This window comes from Oncorhynchus mykiss, chromosome 26 (genome assembly GCF_013265735.2).
Source record: "Oncorhynchus mykiss isolate Arlee chromosome 26, USDA_OmykA_1.1, whole genome shotgun sequence".
Lineage (NCBI taxonomy): Eukaryota > Metazoa > Chordata > Actinopteri > Salmoniformes > Salmonidae > Oncorhynchus > Oncorhynchus mykiss.
In genome coordinates, this window is record NC_048590.1 from 26,631,092 (window position 1) to 26,651,165 (window position 20,074).

At 48.6% G+C, this 20,074-nt stretch overlaps 1 protein-coding gene across 7 annotated transcripts in view; it reads right to left on the bottom strand.

Moving 5' to 3' along the window:
• The window catches only part of LOC110506517 (centrosome-associated protein CEP250), a 280,946-nt gene that overhangs the window by 4,919 nt on the left and 255,953 nt on the right, over positions 1-20,074 (bottom strand). For 3 of the 7 annotated variants that reach the window (XM_036963768.1, XM_036963769.1, XM_036963766.1), the window contains 19 exons: positions 18,959-19,180; positions 18,552-18,782; positions 17,136-17,366; positions 14,908-15,030; positions 13,538-13,664; positions 13,258-13,415; positions 12,774-13,020; positions 11,934-12,123; positions 9,496-9,649; positions 8,817-8,984; positions 7,451-7,606; positions 7,201-7,368; positions 6,838-7,005; positions 3,140-3,307; positions 2,745-2,807; positions 2,486-2,595; positions 2,313-2,387; positions 1,755-1,848; positions 1,535-1,611 (listed from right to left, as the gene is read on the bottom strand). In XM_036963768.1, the coding sequence (XP_036819663.1) occupies positions 1,535-1,611; positions 1,755-1,848; positions 2,313-2,387; positions 2,486-2,595; positions 2,745-2,807; positions 3,140-3,307; positions 6,838-7,005; positions 7,201-7,368; positions 7,451-7,606; positions 8,817-8,984; positions 9,496-9,649; positions 11,934-12,123; positions 12,774-13,020; positions 13,258-13,415; positions 13,538-13,664; positions 14,908-15,030; positions 17,136-17,366; positions 18,552-18,782; positions 18,959-19,180 (2,930 nt within the window). Of the gene's footprint in view, positions 1-1,534; positions 1,612-1,754; positions 1,849-2,312; positions 2,388-2,485; positions 2,596-2,744; positions 2,808-3,139; positions 3,308-6,837; positions 7,006-7,177; positions 7,369-7,450; positions 7,607-8,816; positions 8,985-9,495; positions 9,650-11,933; positions 12,124-12,773; positions 13,021-13,257; positions 13,416-13,537; positions 13,665-14,907; positions 15,031-17,135; positions 17,367-18,551; positions 18,783-18,958; positions 19,181-20,074 lie in introns of those variants that run through there. The other 4 variants (XM_036963771.1, XM_036963770.1, XM_036963767.1 and 1 more) reach the window with 4 other exon arrangements.

Below are 20,074 nucleotides of genomic sequence, written 5' to 3' on the forward strand. Positions count from 1 at the left end.
CAAAGCAGGTTTTAAGTTCTAAAGGGTCTTTTGGTACATTACCCACCTTGCGTAAGACGTTTGAGAGAGCTCAGTATGGCGTGCTGTAAGTGACAGCATGATGAGGTTAGGGCCATGATGAGTGTTGAGGCTCCGCTATCAGAGCAAACACAGGGAATGATGGGATAGAATAGATCCCACTCACTACAAGCCTCTAATCAGCACAGTCAGCACAGGGCTCTGATTGGGTTCACACAACCAACCTAGTCGCTTCCTCTCTCCCTCCCTCTATCTCACACTCAACAAAAGTTATCCCACCAATCAGCCCTAACTTTACCTCATTTCAATTTAGGAGGAAATCAGACGGGAACGTATTACAGGGAAATGCCACTGAGCACAGGACTGGCTTACTTTAAAGCGAGGAGGTATAGGCAGGGCGAAATGAGACGGCTTCAACTGTCAAACAACCAAATGGAGCACAATTTCACCAATAAATCGCCTTTTCTCAGCATGACATATAAAATGCAAGTTCAATTTAAAAAATATATAGTCGGTACCATGGCAATGTGTGGGTGATGTCTGTCTGAGTGTCTAGACTCGTTTCTGAAAAAAGACATGACTAAGACCTGGCTGGCCCAGAGGAGAGGAGATTGTGTCCTTGGATGGCTCTGCCTGCCTGCCTGTCTGTCTGTCCATCTGTCGGTCTGCCTATCCACCAGTCTGTCTACCTGTGCTTGCCTCTCTGTTTGTCTGTCTGCTGTCTCTGTTAGGTGGGACGATCAGACCTGGTAGGAGGCCAGACTAGAGGTCATCTCTAAGCCCTCCTCCAGTCCTCAGAGTCAGAGCACCAGGCTTTTGATTACCACCGTCCATAACCACCTCTAGGATTTCCTGCCTGACTGCACAAATGCATCTTCGGTGTTAACAAGCCGCAGTGGTCCTGTGGGGCAGGAAGGGCCGGTGGCGTCTGGGCCCAGGCGTGAGGAGACTGCAGTGGGGGTCACCCAGGGTGCGGAGGGGGAACTCGGAACAGCGAAATTGTTCTACTCTGGGAGATGGAGAGAGTGGCTGAGACAGGCTGGGCTGCATTAAAGGGGGGTGGGGATTTGAAACACCAATCTGCAGGCTTCTCAGAGGCTCTCAGGCCACTGATTTCACAGCCGGACGACACGGACCATTAGCCCCAAGAAACACAGAGAGGCCTATGCTAATCCCAGAACAACAGAAATCAACATGGCTGCCAATAGCTCTTATGAGTTACAGACGGGTTCCCACTCTTAACCAATACTGTCTGAAATGTGTTGGTGATTGTGGCTATTGACCCATGTCTCAGCTCTACTCTAGAAACACACAGAGAGGAATTCACTCAGTCCGGGAAGTCACTGCTTTGTCACTGATGCTGTCTCTAGAGCCCCAGCAAAGAAACTAGTGAGGAGTTAGAGGACATGTAGTCAGTCATTTGCCTCGTATGGACCTGCTGCAGCTTGTTTCTGGAGAACTGGGAAGTGATCCAGTGTCTCAGGTCTCAGGTCAGTGTCAGTGGTACAGTACTCACTCTGTGTGGAGCAGCTGGACAGGAAGTCTGGCCAGGGCACTGCGCTGGTGCTGGTCACTCATACTGGCTTGAGAGGCCTGACACAAAAACAAGTGACATTACGCAATAGAAAGGAACAACGCTCTTCAATTAGTGTTGTTATATTACAGTATATCAGGGTTGTAAATGTGTGGAGGTCTGACAGTGTTATCCAGTGTGTGTAACTGTGTATGGTACGTACTCTGAACCTCTCGGCTTCAATCCTGCTCTCATCCAGCTCAGCCTTCAGCCTCTTCATCTCCTCCTGCAGACCCTCCACACTCTCCTGCAGGTGACTGGACACACAGGTAATAAACCGGGTCACAACTCCTGGGTGGCTCCATTTACACTTATTTCACAAGTATAGCATGTTCCCTGCTCCATCTAATCTAAAGCCACCTGTACACTTGTTAACCAGTGCTCGAAACATGGGGACCTGATCATAATAAAAAAATTGGGTGGTTTGAGCCTTGAATGCTGATTGGCTGATAGCCACGGTATATTTAAGCAATAAGGTCCGAGGGGGTGTGGTATATGGCCAATATACCATGGCTAAGGGCTGTATCCAGGCACTCCATATTGCGTTGTGCTAATAACAGCTCTTGGCCATGGTATATTGGCAAGATATCACACCCCCTCAGGCCGTATTGCTTAAACATAGCACCATTTATCACTATCATGTCTCCTGTGAATAAAATAAATCAACAATGTGTGTCGAACAATAACAGGGCAGGCTGGATGTGTGTGGAAGAGCTCTTACTCCTTCTCTGCAGTGAGATGGATGATCTTTTTGCTCTGGTCTTTGATCTTAAAGTTCAGTTTTTCATTGCCTTGCCTGTCGACAGGGTTAAGACAGGGTTAATGCTGCATAGTGAATGTAGAGTAGAAAGTGACTGGGTATCAGTGTGTGTGTGGAGTTAGGTATGCTCTTACTTCTGCTCCTTCACCCACTGGTTGACGTTGGTTACCACCAGCTCACTCTCCCTGTGTAGAAGAGAACTGTCTGAACGAGCATTACCCAGAGACTGGCGCAACACCTCCACCTGAGACAGCGAGGGGGGGGGGGGAGAGAGAGAGAGAGAGAGAGAGAGAGAGAGAGAGAGAGAGAGAGAGAGAGAGAGAGGAGGTAATGAGAGTCTACAACTCTAACAGTGTCTATCTGACATATCTGGAGGTTTTAAGGGTTCACTACCTCATTAGCTGCTGTGCTGTACTTGTGCTCCATGGAATGGAGCTGTGAGTGTAAGGCCTCCACCTGAACAGAGACACATGAACAAACCCCTGCTGCACATCCTAATGGCTATACAGCTCATTTTCCACTGAGAGGTGATTACTAACGATGCTGTTTGGCCTTTCTGTGCCAGTGCAAAGTGTGAGGATATATGTCATAACTAGAGCCAAGAGGTTTTCATGAGCACATCAATTGATCAGGAAATCTTTGGGCCTAGTTACACAGTAAGGCTACTGGCTATAATAAGGGCCCAGAGTTTTTCCTGATCAGTTCACATGCTCAGCAAAACATCCTATCTCTAGTCATAAACCCTACCAGAATGTCCCAAGAACCCATTGTGTAAGTGTGTGTCTGACCTGGGCCACCTTGGCATGGTAGTTCTCTTTGAGAGAAGCCATCTCCACTTTCATCAGCACCACCTCCTCCTCCCGGATCTCCAGGGCTACCAGCTGCTCCTGGCCCCAGCGCTGAGACCTCCCCAGCTGGGCACTCAGCTCTGCCAGCCTGTCCTCACAGGACCGAGTCTAGGTGAGAGAGGGATGATACCTGTCATTGGCATTTCCTAATATACTATTTGTTCTAATTTCTGAAGACTGATGGACCTTTAAAATTAATGATTAACAATGAGTCACAGCAACATGCAATGTGTATTCATGAGGGTTTCCTATAACCCTGCCCAGGTAGGAAACTGGGAAACGATAGTTCATTAGGTAATTACATTGTAGTGAAATCCTCCATAAACATCTCCTAGTAACATTGTCCTGTCATAGTCACATTCATCTGACTCTAAATCACTCTTAACAATGCTTGCGTATGCTAACATGCATGTACATGTTGAGCCACTACATCAAAGAACTGGTCAACATAAATGACAAGTTTTTCTTTATAGGAACAATGTGAAGGACAGCAGTAACCAGTCCTCCCTAGCCACATCCCCCGCCCTATCCTCTGTCTGCTTGGCTGGGACACACGGAGGCTGTGCAGTGTTCACATCTTCCGCCCTATCCTCTGCATGCTTGGCTGGGACACACGGAGGCTGTGCAGTGTTCACATCCCCCGCCCTATCCTCGGCCTGCTTGGCTGGGACACACGGAGGCTGTGCAGTGTTCACATCCCCCGCCCTATCCTCTGCCTGCTTGGCTGGGACACACGGAGGCTGTGCAGTGTTCACATCTTCCGCCCTATCCTCTGCCTGCTTGGCTGGGACACACGGAGGCTGTGCAGTGTTCACATCCCCCGCCCTATCCTCTGCCTGCTTGGCTGGGACACACGGAGGCTGTGCAGTGTTCACATCCCCACCATAATGACCTTTCCACAAGCCCAGGGAGCACGCAATGCAGAGGAGAGGCAATACATGTAATGAAAGAAGCAAAGGCAATTAAAGTGGTGTGTGTGTGGGGAGTGGGGGTGAGCCTGACTGGAGGCTCCAAACTGCAGTACTGCAGCTCTGTATTCCCCCTAACCCCTGTGTGACAGCATCGCAACCCCAGTCTGATCCCCCTCTTGCTGCGTTCACCTGCTAATCCGGACAGGTTTAGGACAGCCGTGCACACACTCACAAACACCCCCCCCCCCATCTAAGATACACATACGTACAGTATGTAGATACACATCAAGCACATAGAAAACACAGACACCACACACTGATGTTAACACATTCACACACGTATGAGTTGCTCTCCCCCAGCCCAGTGTCTTCCCTCCCCAGAACCCAGCCATACCACACGGCCAGAGAATCATTACTCCCTTCCTCTGATCCCACCAAGCAACCAGCAATTATTTATAAAAGTGGAAAGTAAAAACAGACAACCAAACACACACACACCCTGCTGCACATAATCATTATTTCTTGTGGGACGGGTTGTGCGGGGAGGGGGCAACTCGCACTTCATTTTCTCTGGCGGAGTTTGCTGACCGCAAAATGACAAGGATGCTCTTCCTAAACCAATTAAGAGGGCAGAGCGCCGCTGTTACCATGCAACATTGACAGCACTTAAGGAGGATGACGTGAGACCACAGCGATGAGCCACAGAGATGTGCCCTCGGCTAAACACACATACAAACACATTGTAGAGAGGTTTGGCACTGCAGGACAAGCACACACAGCTCTTATGTGCCTGTGTACACAAACAAAGTGCTTTGGATTTGTCACAATACAAACACAATGCTTAGAATATTTAAACCATAAGGTCTCTTAGACATTTTCACATTTTCAATTGAAAACCTGTTACTACATTTCTGTACTGTATGAGGCCTTAGAGTATCTCAGATAAACTGTGATTTATATTTTGGCTATTATGTGAGGCAGTTCCTCTAAGCAAAACTGTGTGTGTGTAAATGTTTGTGTCTTTGCAAACCAAACTCTTTCTCTATGTATGTATGTATGTATGAGTGTGTGTGTGTGCTGTACATGCAAACTCTTTCTCTGTGTGTGTGTGTGTGTGTGTGTGTGTGTGTGTGTGTGTGTGTGTGCTGTATATGCAGACTCTGTGGGGGTCTGGGAGAGAGGTCTCATTATTCAATCAGCTTTAGGAATACAGCCCCGGACACAGAAAGGGCACTGCTACAAGTCACACCTCTTTGCTATACAACACAACCTGCTCTCTCCTGTAGTGGTCAATTAGGAGTACAGCGCGACCTGTGGAGGTTAAGTCTCTACTTCAGAGGGGCTGTGTGCTCCACACTAATGACCAGGCATTCTAAGGGTGTAGTGTTCATTTCCAGCCCTGGGTATATATTATAACCCCCTTTCCTATTATACAACACATAAGGTTGAAAGATTGAGCCATCACACTTCTAATCATGTGATGGTGTAGTGGTTGGATACAGGCTGTAACAGTCTAGGATTTAATGTGAGGTTATCTGGTCCATGACCTAATGGTTGGATACAGGCTGTAACAGTCTAGGATTTAATGTGAGGTTATCTGGTCTATGACCTAATGGTTGGATACAGGCTGTAACAGTCTAGGATTTAATGTGAGGTTATCTGGTCTATGACCTAATGGTTGGATATAGGCTGTAACAGTCTAGGATTTAATGTGAGGTTATCTGGTCTATGACCTAATGGTTGGATACAGGCTGTAACAGTCTAGGATTTAATGTGAGGTTATGTGAGTAAAACATTTAAATGTGTTAACCCTCGCAAGGCTGCAGGCCCAGACGGCATCCCCAGCCGTGTCCTCAGAGCATGCGCAGACCAGATCACCGGGGGCAAACTACCTGCCCTCCAGGACACCTACACCACCCGATGTCAAAGGAAGGCCATAAAGATCATCAAGGACAACAACCACCTGAGACACTGCCTGTTCACCCCGCTATCATCCAGAAGGCGAGGTCAGTACAGGTGCATCAAAGCAGGGACCGAGAGACTGAAAAACAGCTTCTATCTCAAGGCCATCAGACTGTTAAACAGCCACCACTAACATTGAGTGGCTGCTGCCAACACAATGACTCAACTCCAGCCACTTTAATAATGGAAATTGATGTAAAAATATATCACTAGCCACTTTAAACAATGCTACTTAATATAATGTTTACATACCCTACATTACTCATCTCATATGTATTTGTATATACTGTACTCTATATCATCTACTGCATCTTTATGTAATACATGTATCACTTGCCACTTTAAACTATGCTACTTTGTTTACATACCCTACATTACTCATCTCATATGTATATACTGTACTCGATACCATCTACTGTATCTTGCCTATGCCGCTCTATACCATCACTCATTCATATATCTTTATGTACATATTCGTTATCCCTTTACACTTGTGTGTTTAAGGTAGTAGTTTTGGAATTGTTAGGTTAGATTACTCGTTGGTTATTACTGCATTGTCGGAACTAGAAGCACAAGCATTTCGCTACACTCGCATTAACATCTGCTAACCATGTGTATGTGACAAATCAAATTTGATTTAATTTGACAGTGTCAGATCTAGAACCAGATCAGTGGTTATTGGATATTGACAATGAAATGGATGGTTATTGGTTAATTGCCATGAGGATGAATGGAAATGTTGATGTGTAGCTCCTCCTCTCTCACCTCGTCCAGTGTCTGTCTGCTGGCAGTGCGTAGTCTGTGGAGCTCTGCAGTCAGCTGCCTGGTCCTCTCCTCCTGGCCCCCTCTCTCCTCTGACAGCTGGGAGCTCCTCTGCTGCAGGCGGGACAGCTCACTACGTAGACCTGCAGCCTCACCACTCTGCTCAGCCAGCTGACCAGTTCCACCACACGCACAGCCGCACACCACAAAACAAACATCCACACAAAATATACATTGTTAGTCTCACTACACATTATTTTCTCCAGTCATTACCCTAAAACAAGTCGAGAGTTACTGTCATTGTTTTAACGTCAGTATTTTCAATACATGCCTGACAGAGTACCAGTGTGTAAGCAGGGCACCCACCAGCTCCATGCTCTCTCTATGGGATGCCTGGGTGGAGGCCAGCTCCAGTCTCAGCTCTCTGAGGCTGTGTTGTGCTGCTGCAGTGTCCCTGGTCCCCTGCCTGCTGCTGGCCTGGGCCTCCTCTACACACTCCCTCAGCCTGGACACTGTCTCCTGAAGGACAATCATCTGGAGAGAAGAACACACACATGGAACATGGGCCCCAAACTACACACAAAATACACTCATATGGACAGTATGTGACTGTGACCTCGTGGCTGTGGCCCTCCCTGCTCTCCAGCTCCCTCCTGCACTGCTGCAGCTGAGCCTGGCAGGCTGTCTGTTCCTCCTGCAGCCTCTGGGTGGTGCTCTGCAGCTCTACCACACGCTCCTGCAGGCACCCCACAGTCCTCTCCCGCTCCCTCAGCTGTAGGACAGACAGGAGACACACCCCTATCAGAGCTCCCATCAGGTGTGTGTGCCACTGTGTGTATATCAAGCTCAAAGATAGATGGGACTAAATCTGACAATCGCAGCGCCATCTTAGCTCTCTGTTCCAGGATTAAGTAACATGGATGGGCAAATAGATGAGAGATCTGCACTTATATGCATGACAGATTTTAAATTGGGATTAAGGAGATTAATTTCAGGCCGTAATTGAGTGAGAAACTTTTTGATCAGATTGATTTAACTTTCTAAAGATATGAATTATGTGCTTCAATTTAATTTCCTAGCAGCTGAACAGTTGGTAAATTGCCGCGCTTCAGGCCTGTATCCCTTTGGCTGGTGGAAAACTATTATTTCACAAAATTCATGACGTGTGCAGATCTGACTCATTTCTCTTGCTTCCTTGGGGGTTAAAAAAAGAATTACTATTTTTGAAACACAAATTCAGAGACGGAAACTAATTCAATTTGCGAGCATGGCTAGAGGGGGAATCTGAGTGGTTTGTAGATGAGTGTAGCCAGGCTTCAGTCAGACACTATGTGAGGAGAAGACACTCTCCTGATGAATGGATAAACAACATCCTGTAAAGACAAAAAATGCCTTTTGAAACGTTTAACTGTCAGCAAGCACAGGTTTAATTCATGAAGCTCACTGACACTAATTATTTGTGTTGGAAAATTGCCTTTAGTCATAAATCAACAGACAAACACTACAGTATGATTAACATATGTTGTGTGAGTGTGACATGCATTAGCAATATGTGTGAATTTATTGACTGCATATTTCTAGTTGAGCGCTAGTTTTTGGATACATTAGAATGTGTGTGAAAGCACCTGGTTGAGTGCTGAGTTGTTGACTGCACATGTCTAGTTGAGTGCTAGTTTTATATACATTATTATGAACTGGTTGGTTCGTGCCTGAATGGTGATTGTCTGACAGCCATGGTATATCAGACCACGGGTATAGCAAAACATTTATTTTTGCTGCTTTAATTACATTGGTAACCAGTTTATTATAGGAATAAGGCACCTCTGGGTTTGTGGTATATGGCCAATATACCACGGCTAAGGGCTGTATCCAGGCACTCTGCGTTGCGTCGTGTCTAAGAACAGCCCTTTGCCGTGGTATATTGGCCATATTCCACAAACCCCAGAGGTGCCTTATTGATTAATAATAGTGTTTGAATCTACCTGGCTGTGAGCTGCTTCCATGCTGGTTCTGAGCTGGTTTCTCTCTGACTCCAGCTGGGCCTCTCTCTCCCTGGTCCCCTGGTTTCTCTCCTGCAGCTCCTGCTGCCTGTCCTGCTCCTGGGACAGCTCTGCCCGCAGTGCCCGGCTGGCATCAGCCTGCTCCTGCAGCTGGCACACAGAGAGACGACCACAGTCACACAGCCAACCAACCGACCACATGTTTACAGGCAATATTCTGAGGTTAGGCTACATTTACATTTTAGTCTTAACATAGGGGTTCCCAAACCTTTCCAGCCGGGGCCCCCCTTCCAGCATTGGGGAACATCTCATCCCCCCTGAGCACGAGCCACGAGTCTATTTCTATGGGCAAATCAATATATTGATCTAGCGTAACGGGCCAACCTCTTTTCACGCCACTTTGATACAAAGTGATTTTCGTAGCAGGTTAGGAGAGCATTTTCGCTAAACCTAACTATTTTCCTAACCTTAACCTCAGTCGCCTAACCGGCTATGACAAATTCACTTTGGTATTGAAGTGGCGTTAAAAGACTGTTTCTCTAGTGTAACAGACCCTAAGTGACTGGGAGAGGCTCCCAAAGGTGGTGACTGGTTTCAGGACACTGTTTGTAGGAACCTGTTGGTTGGTTGGATAGCTTTATGTGTTAATGTTGGGTCTTACCTGCTGCTGTAGAGTCCTGAGTGTGTCCTTGGTGGTGGTCAGCTCTGCCTCCAGCTGCTGAGTCCCCTGCTGGTGTGTGTTGGCCTCCTGCTGAGCACTGAGCTGGGCCTGCCTGCTCTCCCCTGCCTCCTTCTTCAAACTCTCCACCTGGGCCCTGATACACACACACAGCCAGACACACCGTCAGTCAGGGGCTCCCAGTCTTTAAATGACCACTACTTTCAAACTGGCATGTTTGATACCTCTCTCTGCCAACGCTACCCCCCACATGCTGTAAACTTTGTTTTCACTATTGTTCACATTTTCAAAATCAAAGGGAATTTAATTTATCTTGTGATGTAATGCGAGAAACGTAATCATTGGAGAGTAATGCGTGTGTGTTTGTGTCTGCCAGATTTAATCTGAGCAGGCAAGCCTGAACATTTAATGAGAGGACGTTGCACTAATTCTGTCTGTGCGGTGCTTTGCGGTGTGGCATGGTGTAGTGGGGCGAGCATTGGGCTGATGGGGCGCCGGGGTGTGAGTGATGGGATCAGAGCTGTGTGTGTGAGGGATGGCCAGGGCCTGTTTACCGCCAGGTGAAGCAGCTAATCAAATCCCAGAGAGCGGCCCAGTTCAGTGCCCTCTCTCCCTGAGACATTAACTCAGACCACAGCCAAGCATCAAAGCCCTCGCCTGCCCAGGGAAGGACACACCACGCGTTAGGGAGGGTGACGAGGGACACACCAGCAGAGTGTGAAGGGGGAACTTATACTGTACGTAGAGCAAAGTTTGAGGGTGGCGTTCCCTAGGGACATGTTCTACCAAGGAGTTGCCCCTCCTCTCTGCCAATATCCCTCCAATAAGCAACACCTTTAGACAGTCTAACACAAAGAGAGAACGAGCGATATCGAGGAGGTGGGCGGGGGTTGAGGGGTAAAGCCCTTCCCGGAGTGAGTGAGTGTTTGAGAGTGTGTGTGTGTGTGTGGGGGAGGCAGAGCCTTCTCAGTGCTCACCTCCCTCTCCCATTGACAAGGCGGCCGCAGTAACAGCAAATCGATGGCTCGTGAAGCCCCTGCATCCCCCCTCTCCAGTCTGATCAATATCCCTGGCAATTAGAATCCCCTATCTGCATGGCTGTGGGGACCTCTGGGTGGCTCGCCAGCCCACAAACACCCAATTTAGTCCTCAGCCTATCACTTAATTACTAAATCCTCCCTAATGCCTATTGGCAGGCAGTGGGCGCATTCCAAGCGGCGGGACGGCTGACTGAACAGGAGACCTTTGGCAAGGTGTTGGTTAAGACGCTCCCATCTCTCTTCTCCTGGCCAGTTAAACATCTGATTTCACAAGAGGGCCCCGACCTGGAATGATCTGCCTATCGAGCGGCCGGAGCACACACAGCCCAGATGGACAGGGGGAAGGAGGGGGAGAGCGGGGGAGGCAGTGTGCCAAGGGTCACAAAGCCAAAACACTTTTCTCTCTTTCTCTCAGCCACTAAGATACAGACAAGGTTGAGAGTGTGTGTGAGGCACAGTGGGTTTCTAAACACATTTAACATCAGATGGGTGTTTTTTTTCACAGGCATTATTTAGAGTGATTGTTTGAGAGGCTTGTCTGAGTCATAAAGACACTGTGGCCTTACTGACCAAAAGGTTCAGTTTGGATCTAAATGGGAATAAGACAGTCTTACAGGCTCATGGCAATCAGTAAATACTCAAGTCACTGTTGAAATAATGGCTCAGTGAAATGTGAAGGATTGTGGTTAAAGACAGGGTTCATGACATACTGTGTGCTAGGTGGTAGAGGGCTGCAGGTCCCAACAGAGATCATTGAGTCGCGGTCGGCATTTTTCATCCTGCATTCATCATTCATCAGACAGACAACTTTGGGATGAATTTTGATGAATCTTTCCAAGGAAATTAACTTAAATATAATTAGGCTATAGTTTACTACACTGCCTAGTAATAAATATTGATCACCCATATTATTTTGTCTCTGTCTGAAAATCGTCCCGATCCTAAAAGGTAGGCTATTAAACGTAGCTCAAGAGAAAATGCAAGTGTCCTCTCTCTCTCTTCCACTCTGCTCTCTTCAAACTACGTCTAACCTATTGGCTGATATAGCCCAGTAATACTGATAGCCTAATATAATGGAGAATGTGAGGATGTCTGATAATTTAATCTGTTTCTTAGGTTATTTTTGCACATTCTGATATTGACTATAGAGCGCAAAATTGCTAGGACCATGGCTAGCAAACTAGCTGCATCACATACACCTAAAATAACATTGCGGGACTGCGGTTGGGTTCGGGACCAGTTCTTGCGGGAGCAGGTGGGAGTTAGACAGAAAGCCAGCGGGAGCGGGTAGGTGCGGTACGAAAAGCTGTGGGTGCAGGTGGGAATGGCATGAATAAATCAGTCAGAGGGCTTTAGGGAACCCAAAGCCCTGTAGAGTACCTGTAGCCCTGCAGCTCATGTTCTGTGGTGCGGAGTCTCTCCTTTAAGGTGCGTAGCTCTGCCTGTAGCTTCCTCTGGGCCTGCTCTGCCCTCACCACCTCTGCCACCCGCTCTGCCAGGTGTTCCTGTGCCCGATGCTGCCCCCCCTCCACCAGCAACACCTTCTCCTCCTGACGAGCCAGCTCCTGGGCTGAAACACAGACACAAACACATAGCATATTTTGATCATTTACTATCAACAACGCTATTATATTACATATCTTATCTGTTATCTTGTGTGCTGATTTGCCCTTCTTCTGCATCCATGCATGTTCCGTTGTCTCTTATTTTGATGGTCCCTCTGAGTGCATATGCATATGTTAGTATGCATGTGCGAGTGTGTGTGTCAGACAAAAGGCCCCAGGCTGTGAATTGATGGGCTGTTTCATTGCTGGCTAGCTGCTGAGGCTTCTGGGGCAGGCAGGACGTAAACAGGTGACCATCTCAGACTGCTCATTAAAGTCAGCCCTAGAGGCTGCACTGCTGCTGCTGCCACTACAACCATGTCACTCTCCTCTTTCTCCTCTTCCCTCCTTCCATCAGCATCACTCTCATTCCTTCTTCCTCATGCCTCTTCTGCTTTTTGCTCATGCCTCTAACTGTTTTTAGAACCTATTCTCCACCAAGGGAAGGAGAGAGAGAGAGAGAGACAAACAGACAGACAAAGAGAGACAAAGCAAGATAGAGAAATAGGGAGAGAGAGAGAGCTACAAATGTACCTGACTACACTCTGAAACACGACTCCACCTGTATAGACACCAGTCACCCAGCTCACCCCCCAGGACTGTGTCCTCCTCCTACCCGTGTCCCTGCAGTGTCCCTGGGCCTCCTTTAGTTCCTCCCTGAGGGTCATCAGCTGGGTCCTGAGAGAGCCACACTCGGCCTCTCTCTGCTGTCCTTCCCTCCTGGCCCTCTGGACGTCAGCCTCCAGGCCCCTGACTGCAGCTGCCTGCCGCTCCACCTCCACAGCCCGACTCCTCAGAGTCTCCCGGGCCTCCAGCAGGTCAGCCTCCGAACGCCTCAGGAGGTTATCCCGCATCTGCACCCCCTGGGAGGGAAAAGAGAGAAGGCTCAGTCAAAGTGTGAGTGTATGAACATATACTCCTGTGTGTGTATCTTCTTACCCAGAGTGTTCCATTTATGTGTGTGTGCGTGTTTTCCACTTTCTGAAGATCTGAGTGAGTATGTCAGTGAGTGAGTAGGTGAATGTAAGCTCTTTCTATCCTATCCTCCAGGTATGTTGGAGGTGAGGGGGTCTGGCCTGGCATCATGTCACAGTGTGTACCTGCTGTCTCTTGGCACACTGGGTGTGGGCGGCCTGCAGGTCCTGCTCCAGCCTGGCAGCCCTCTGCTCTTGAGCTCCCACCTCCTCCAGCCTGCGCTGGCCCTCCATCATGGTCTCTGCCTGGAGCTGCCTCCCAGCCTCTTGCAGCCGCAGCACCTCTGCAGCACACACAGTATACCGTAAACACACACATGGATGGATACACACACCCACAATGCAGTAAAAAATAAACAATGTATTCTATCGTAAACACAAAGTTATTGGTTGAGTTGTGTCATGCCCTCCACAGTGCTGTCCTTGAGCTGGGTGAGTCTGGACACCTCCTTTCTCAGCTGACGAACCTCCGACTGGCACACACTGAGGTCCTGGCTAGCCTGGGCACACTGCTCCACGGTCTGGGAGAATGCCTACACACACACACACACACGCACACCTGTCACACACCTATGACTATGCCTGAGGGGAACGGGAGGACCAAAGCCCCCCCCCCAGGACATCTCCACACCTGCTCAAGCGCGTTCAGTGAAGCGCCTGCCCCTAATTTGGCATTTCCACCATGACGGCATATGTATCAGAGTGTGGAGGAAGTGTCCTGTGTTTGGGGAGCACCTATCTGACAGGTGTCACATCCAATCTGCACAGACCTACTGATGTTTTAACTATTCAATTAACCAGCCAACTGCACTGTGTGGCTGCCATGACATATTTACCTAAGATAACTTGTGTGTGTGTGTGTGTGTGTGTGTGTGTGTGTGTGTGTGTGTGTGTGTGAGCACAGGCAGCTGACAGGTCAACATGTCACTGTCACTCTTCCTCCAGTAGTGTGTGTGTGTATGTGTGCCAGCCATCTCCCCAATGCTCTCAGAGCCTATCAAGCCAAAGCCAACAGCTTTGAGTGAAATATGTACATAAACATTAAGTTAAAAAGTATAATTCAGCCATGTTGTGGAGGGAAGATCCTGCCATCTTCCCCCTTCATCTCAGACCATTAAAATAACGAGTTGTCACCAGGCTCTGCTTTCACTACCTCCTGACGTAGACACCCGTCAAGACAAATCCAGATTTCATGGCCACTTACAGATGTATAAATAGTCAAACGAGGTGCTCTAATCATCTATAAAACGCAGCTAAAAGGTTGCCAGAAGATGGCGGGCATCGTGGGCCAGCCGGGCTGGGTAATCAATCTGGGCTGAGTCGGAGTGGAGCAGGGAGCGGTGGCTGCGTGCGTTGGGAGCAGGGCAGTAAATCACGTCAGCGTAGCGCGGGCGCTCCTCTGACACGCCAGCCACTCCAGCTGACACTGGGCCTGCTCGACAGCCTGATGGATCGCCCCACTACACTCCATTAAAGGCAAACAGGCACACGCACGCTGACATAACAAACAATTAGTCACCGTGGCCGTTATGGACGTTGGTTGGTGCGGGTCGGCGTCTGTCTGGCAATGGCTGCTCTGACTTCCTGTCTAGGGTCAATTTAAAGCCAGGGTTGGAATACACAGAACTACAGTGAACTTACTGAACATACAGTAGGACCAAACATTTAAGTATAGTTGATAAGTGAACTTTTAAAGACGACTTTCTCTGGTCACTGTGATTTCACTGTTAGCAGGACTCCAGCATGAAGAGGTGAAGTGTTCTCCCCCTACTGTACCTGTTGTAGTTCCTGGATGCGGCAGAGCTGGGAGTCGTAGTCTGAGTCAGAGTGGATGTGACTGGCTCTGTAGACAGAGAAATCAGCTTGGCTCTTCACCACACTCTCCTCCTGTTCCTCCACCTGAGAGAGGCACACAGGAACAAACATAGTACACAGATATATCTGTTGACAGACCGGTACAGAACCACTGTCATGTGGTTGAGTTTAGTAGGTCTCTCCTCTCATTTCCTTCCTGTGTTGTGAAGTTGAGTGTTGCGAGGTAGAGACAGAAGAACTGGCTGGAGCTCTGTGAGACTATGGTTGAAGGGCAGACTGCATGGGGTCCTCCTGTCTGACTGTGGGTGAGGCAGGCCGGGGGTCACTATGAGACTAAGTTTGGGGCTGAGGTGCTGGGTGAGTTCACACTAATGAAACAGAGACAGGCAAACAGAACGTTTCTCCTCAGTCTTCCCCATCTGCATGCTGTGCTGGGCCTGATGGCTCGTGACTGGAGCACATTCTGCTTTTCACAGATGAGCCGGTCTGTCTGAGGCGCACACACACACACACACACACACAAACACACAAAATGTCCTATCGGGTGTCGGTAGTTTGTCAGGATTACTTTGTGCTGCTGCACTTATAAAACACTCCCAAATGGCCTGTAAGTTTACGAGGATAATATATCTATCTGAATACGATGTTCCTCTCATCACCCACTGTTGTTTGTTGTCTATGTTTTCCAGACAGCCTTCACTGCAGTGTGTCTGTAGTGTTCATAAAGCCAGGGGCCGTTACAGGCAGGATGAAGATGGAGAGAGAGGTGAAATCAGCTGGTTGTATTGATGTCTCACAGCAGTCAGAGCGATCGGCTCATTAAATGAAATCAGACTCTCTACCTCCCTCTCTCACACAGACATACACACCCCCCAGTTTTTAGACAACACATGTAAACTTGGGAAAGAGGTAAAGAAACATTGGTGTGAAAAAATACCTTGGCAGGAAGTGATCACTTAAAAGGTATGCAGGTCAACACTCACTCACGCACACACCACACACACACCGTGGGTCAGAGATAGAGACTGATGAACCGAGCGGGTGGTGTGTCGCCCTGTGTGCTCTAAGGACCCAGCTGAGGATGAGAGAGATCAATACTGTGTGTGTGTGTGCGATTGAGAACTTCTGTGTTGCTAATGGAGCTCTGCTGTGTGGGAGGGGTGTTGTTAGGGACTCAGGTGGTGTGTATACAGTGGGAGGGAAGGCCTTGGTTACAGCAGTGGAGAGGGCAGGGTGAGAGCTGGAGGTGATGGGAACGGCGCCTCCATTATGGGCTCACAGAAGGAGGTAAGAGCCCCACTGGATCTCCAGCCACCTCCACACCACATAAACACTGAGCTCCACTGGGCACGGCCGCCATTATTTCAGCCACATATCGCATCCCCAGCATGATTTTCCACTTTGCTTCTTCCCTGCATGGAGCTGTCAACCACCCCGTGTCTCACACACACATGCATGCACACAACCACACACACCTAAACAAGTCCAAACATCAATCCTTCCTCTCCACTGCTCTGCCCATGTAATCCAGTCTTCCCCTCCACTCTGCTTCCGCCTGCCAGCCATTAGCGGCTGTGCTCTGTGCTGTGCTCTGTGCTGTGCTCTGTGCTGTACTCTGTGCTGTCCAGGGAGCTCACACTGCCTGTGTTTTCTCATTGTGTTTCCTCCTGTATGGGGGCCATGAAGCCGATCAATAAGAATCAGTGAAAACACTTCCAGAGGTCCCCAGGCCTCCGACTCCCAGTGTGTTGTACCCTGTCTGACTCCACCCGTTTACAGATCAGCAGCAGAGATGGAGCCTTACCTACAGAGGTGTGGCGCGACAACTGACCTGCATGTAGCTTCACTCACCTAAGAGGCCAGTTGGGTATACTACAGTGCTAGTACTACTTGACTGGCTTTGACTTCACCACATGACTGGCACTGTTCTAGGTAGCAGGGGTAGTGAGCAGGATGAGTGGGCATGACTGTGTAGGGGGAAACCACTGAGTGGACTAGTAAATTAATCTATGTTTGTAGTGGAAAGGGTGTGATCAGCACAGTGTGACCGGGTTTGTCCGTGTCTGTGGGCGAGTCTGTCATTGGGAAGCTACAGCCCTGTGGATGATGCTCGGTCTACTGATGATCCACTGACCGATCTGCCTGACTGACTGGCTGGCCTAACTGGTGTGACTGACTGACTGTCTGACCTGTCGTCTCAGTGTGGCGGTGCTGTCTCTCATAGTGCTGATGACCATCTCACACTCCTGGCTGTGTTTGCGGCTGGACTCCAGGTCTCTCTGGGTGTCTCGGAGGTGCTGGCTCAGGGCACTCAGGGCGTCATCCCCGCTCTCTAGCTGGGCACAGTGGGCCTTCAGCTCCCCCTGCAACACCAACGCCTGGGCACACAGACGCAGCACATGCTCGTCCCGCTCCACCACCTGGGACACAGGGACACGCAGGGACACGCAGGCAGGCACACAAACACACATACAAACAAGACATGCTATTAACACTCATAAATCAGGTCTAGAGATGTACGGAAGAACAACTCCTGGCAACATGGGTATAAACAGCAGAGATAAAACCACAACACATGGAACGCTTGGGGCTATATGGTTCTATCTGCATTTTTGTCCAAATGGAGTTATTGACAGCCTTGTTCTCTACCTATATAGTACTCTAAACACCCCAATTCATGTTGTGTAAAAAAATACTAGATAGAAATTGCTGACACCGTTCAAACCAATAGGGTTTTGTAAGTAACTTTAACACCAATCATCTTCTAGCAGACAGAACCTCTAGCAGACAGAACCTCTAGCAGACAGAACCTCTAACAGATAAAACCTCTAGCAGACAGAACCTCTAGCATACAGAACCTCTAGCAGACAGAACCTCTAACAGATAAAACCTCTAGCAGACAGAACCTCTAGCATACAGAACCTCTAGCAGACAGAACCTCTAACAGATAAAACCTCTAGCAGACAGAACCTCTAGCATACAGAACCTCTAGCAGACAGAACCTCTAACAGATAAAACCTCTAGCAGACAGAACCTCTAGCAGACAGAACCTCTAGCAGACAGAACCTCTAACAGATAAAACCTCTAGCAGACAGAACCTCTAGCAGATAGAACCTCTAGCAGATAGAACCTCTAGCAGACAGAACCTCTAGCAGACAGAACCTCTAGCAGACAGAACCTCTAGCAGACAGAACCTCTAACAGATAAAACCTCTAGCAGACAGAACCTCTAGCAGATAGAAGCTCTAGCAGATATAAGCTTTAGCAGATAGAAGCTCTTGCAGACAGAACCTCAAGCAGATAGAAGCTTTAGCAGACAGAAGCTCTAGCAGACAGAACCTCAAGCAGATAGAAGCTCTAGCAGACAGAACCTCTAGCAGACAGAACCTCTAGCAGATAGAAGCTCTAGCAGACAGAACCTCTAGCAGACAGAACCTCTAGCAGACAGAAGCTCTAGCAGATAGAAGCTTTAGCAGATAGAAGCTCTAGCAGACAGAACCTCAAGCAGATAGAAGCTTTAGCAGATAGAAGCTCTCAAAATACTAGAAAAAGCTCCAGTATCAGCTCTTAGTTTTCCTGCAGGGTAAGGATGGCGTGGGAGCTGACCTGAGCCCTGGCTTCCTTCAGGTCCTCATCCTGGGCCTGTAGAGTGCTGTCCTGCTGGGAGATCTTGGTGAGGCAGGCCTGGTACTTGACCCTGTACAGCTCCAGGGACTGGGTCAGGGGCTGCAGCCTGGTCTCTGTGTCCGCTGCTCTACTCTCAGCCTCCTGCAGCACAGCCCTCAGCCTGGACAACTCTGCCTCCTGGCCCCACAGACGGTTCTCCCTATCAGATGCCTGTGGGGGGGACACATTCTCAGAACACTGTAGTCTACTTCAATATGCCTGTATAATGGCTTACATAAACCTGTAATAGGCATAGTACTGAGGGTACTTCACTGCCTATTAAAGTGAAGACAAATCCATGTTCCTGTCTTTCTGTGTACTGTACTCCTCTCACTCCTCCCACCCACCTCCTCCTCGGCCTGCCTGGTCTGTCTCTGGGCGTGCTCCAGGTCAGAGCGGAGGTGCTTCATGGTTGCTCTACACTGCTGCAGCCTGCCCTGGGTCTCCTGTAGCTCAGCCCTCAGCCCCAACACCTCCTCCTCCCTGCTCTCCTGCTGAGCCCGGGCCTCCGCCTGCCACCGCTGCAGCTCCCCACGCAGAACACACACTGCCCCCTGCTGGTTGTCCCGCTGGAGACAGAGGGTAGTGTCAGTGAGGGAGTGTGTAGGGAGAATGTGTGTGTATGTGCATGTGTGTGTGTGTGTATGTGTGTTTGTATGTGTTTGTATGTGTGTGTGTGTATTTGTGTGTGTGTGTGTGTGTGTGTGTGTATGTATGTGTTTGTATTTGTTTGTGTGTATGTGTGTGTGTATGTATGTATGTGTTTGTATTTTTGTGTGTGTGTGTATGTGTTTTTGTGTGTGTGTGTGTGTGTGTGTGTGTGTGTGTGTGTGGGGGGACACAGACAGAACAGACAGATATGATACAATACACTCCTTCAGCCTTCCTTCCTCTCCCTGCAGCTCCACCGAGGCACTTTAATGACACCACATTACACTACATTACATTATTACACTCCAGAGTACAATATCCCAGATGGGATAATATTAGTTTTCCCCTGGCTGATGATGCATTACAAAAATAAGGAGCAGTGTAACAGATGGCTCTCAGGGTAAAAATAATAAATCCCACAGACTTGTAACATGGCTGGGAGACACGCACCCACACCCATAAAACACTTCTGTGATTCATCTACTCCTTCGTTCTTACTGAGTTCTAAGCCAGAAGAGTGAGAGAGAGAGAGGTAGAGAGAAACACGATTAGTTTGCATTTAACTTACAAACATCATTAAGACCCCAGCACTAATTGTGTTCTTTTAAATGAGTTAAATCTGTTAATGACTCCATTAGTGACTCCAGTGCATTGACGTCTCCCAGGAATGGAGGGAGGGAGGAAGTGAGAGGATGGATTGAGGCAGTCTGTGACATCACAGGCTGTGTAGACATACACAAATATGGAGGTAAAAGATACATGCAGAGAAAAGAGGACAGATGAAGAGGATAAATATAATAATACTAGGACAG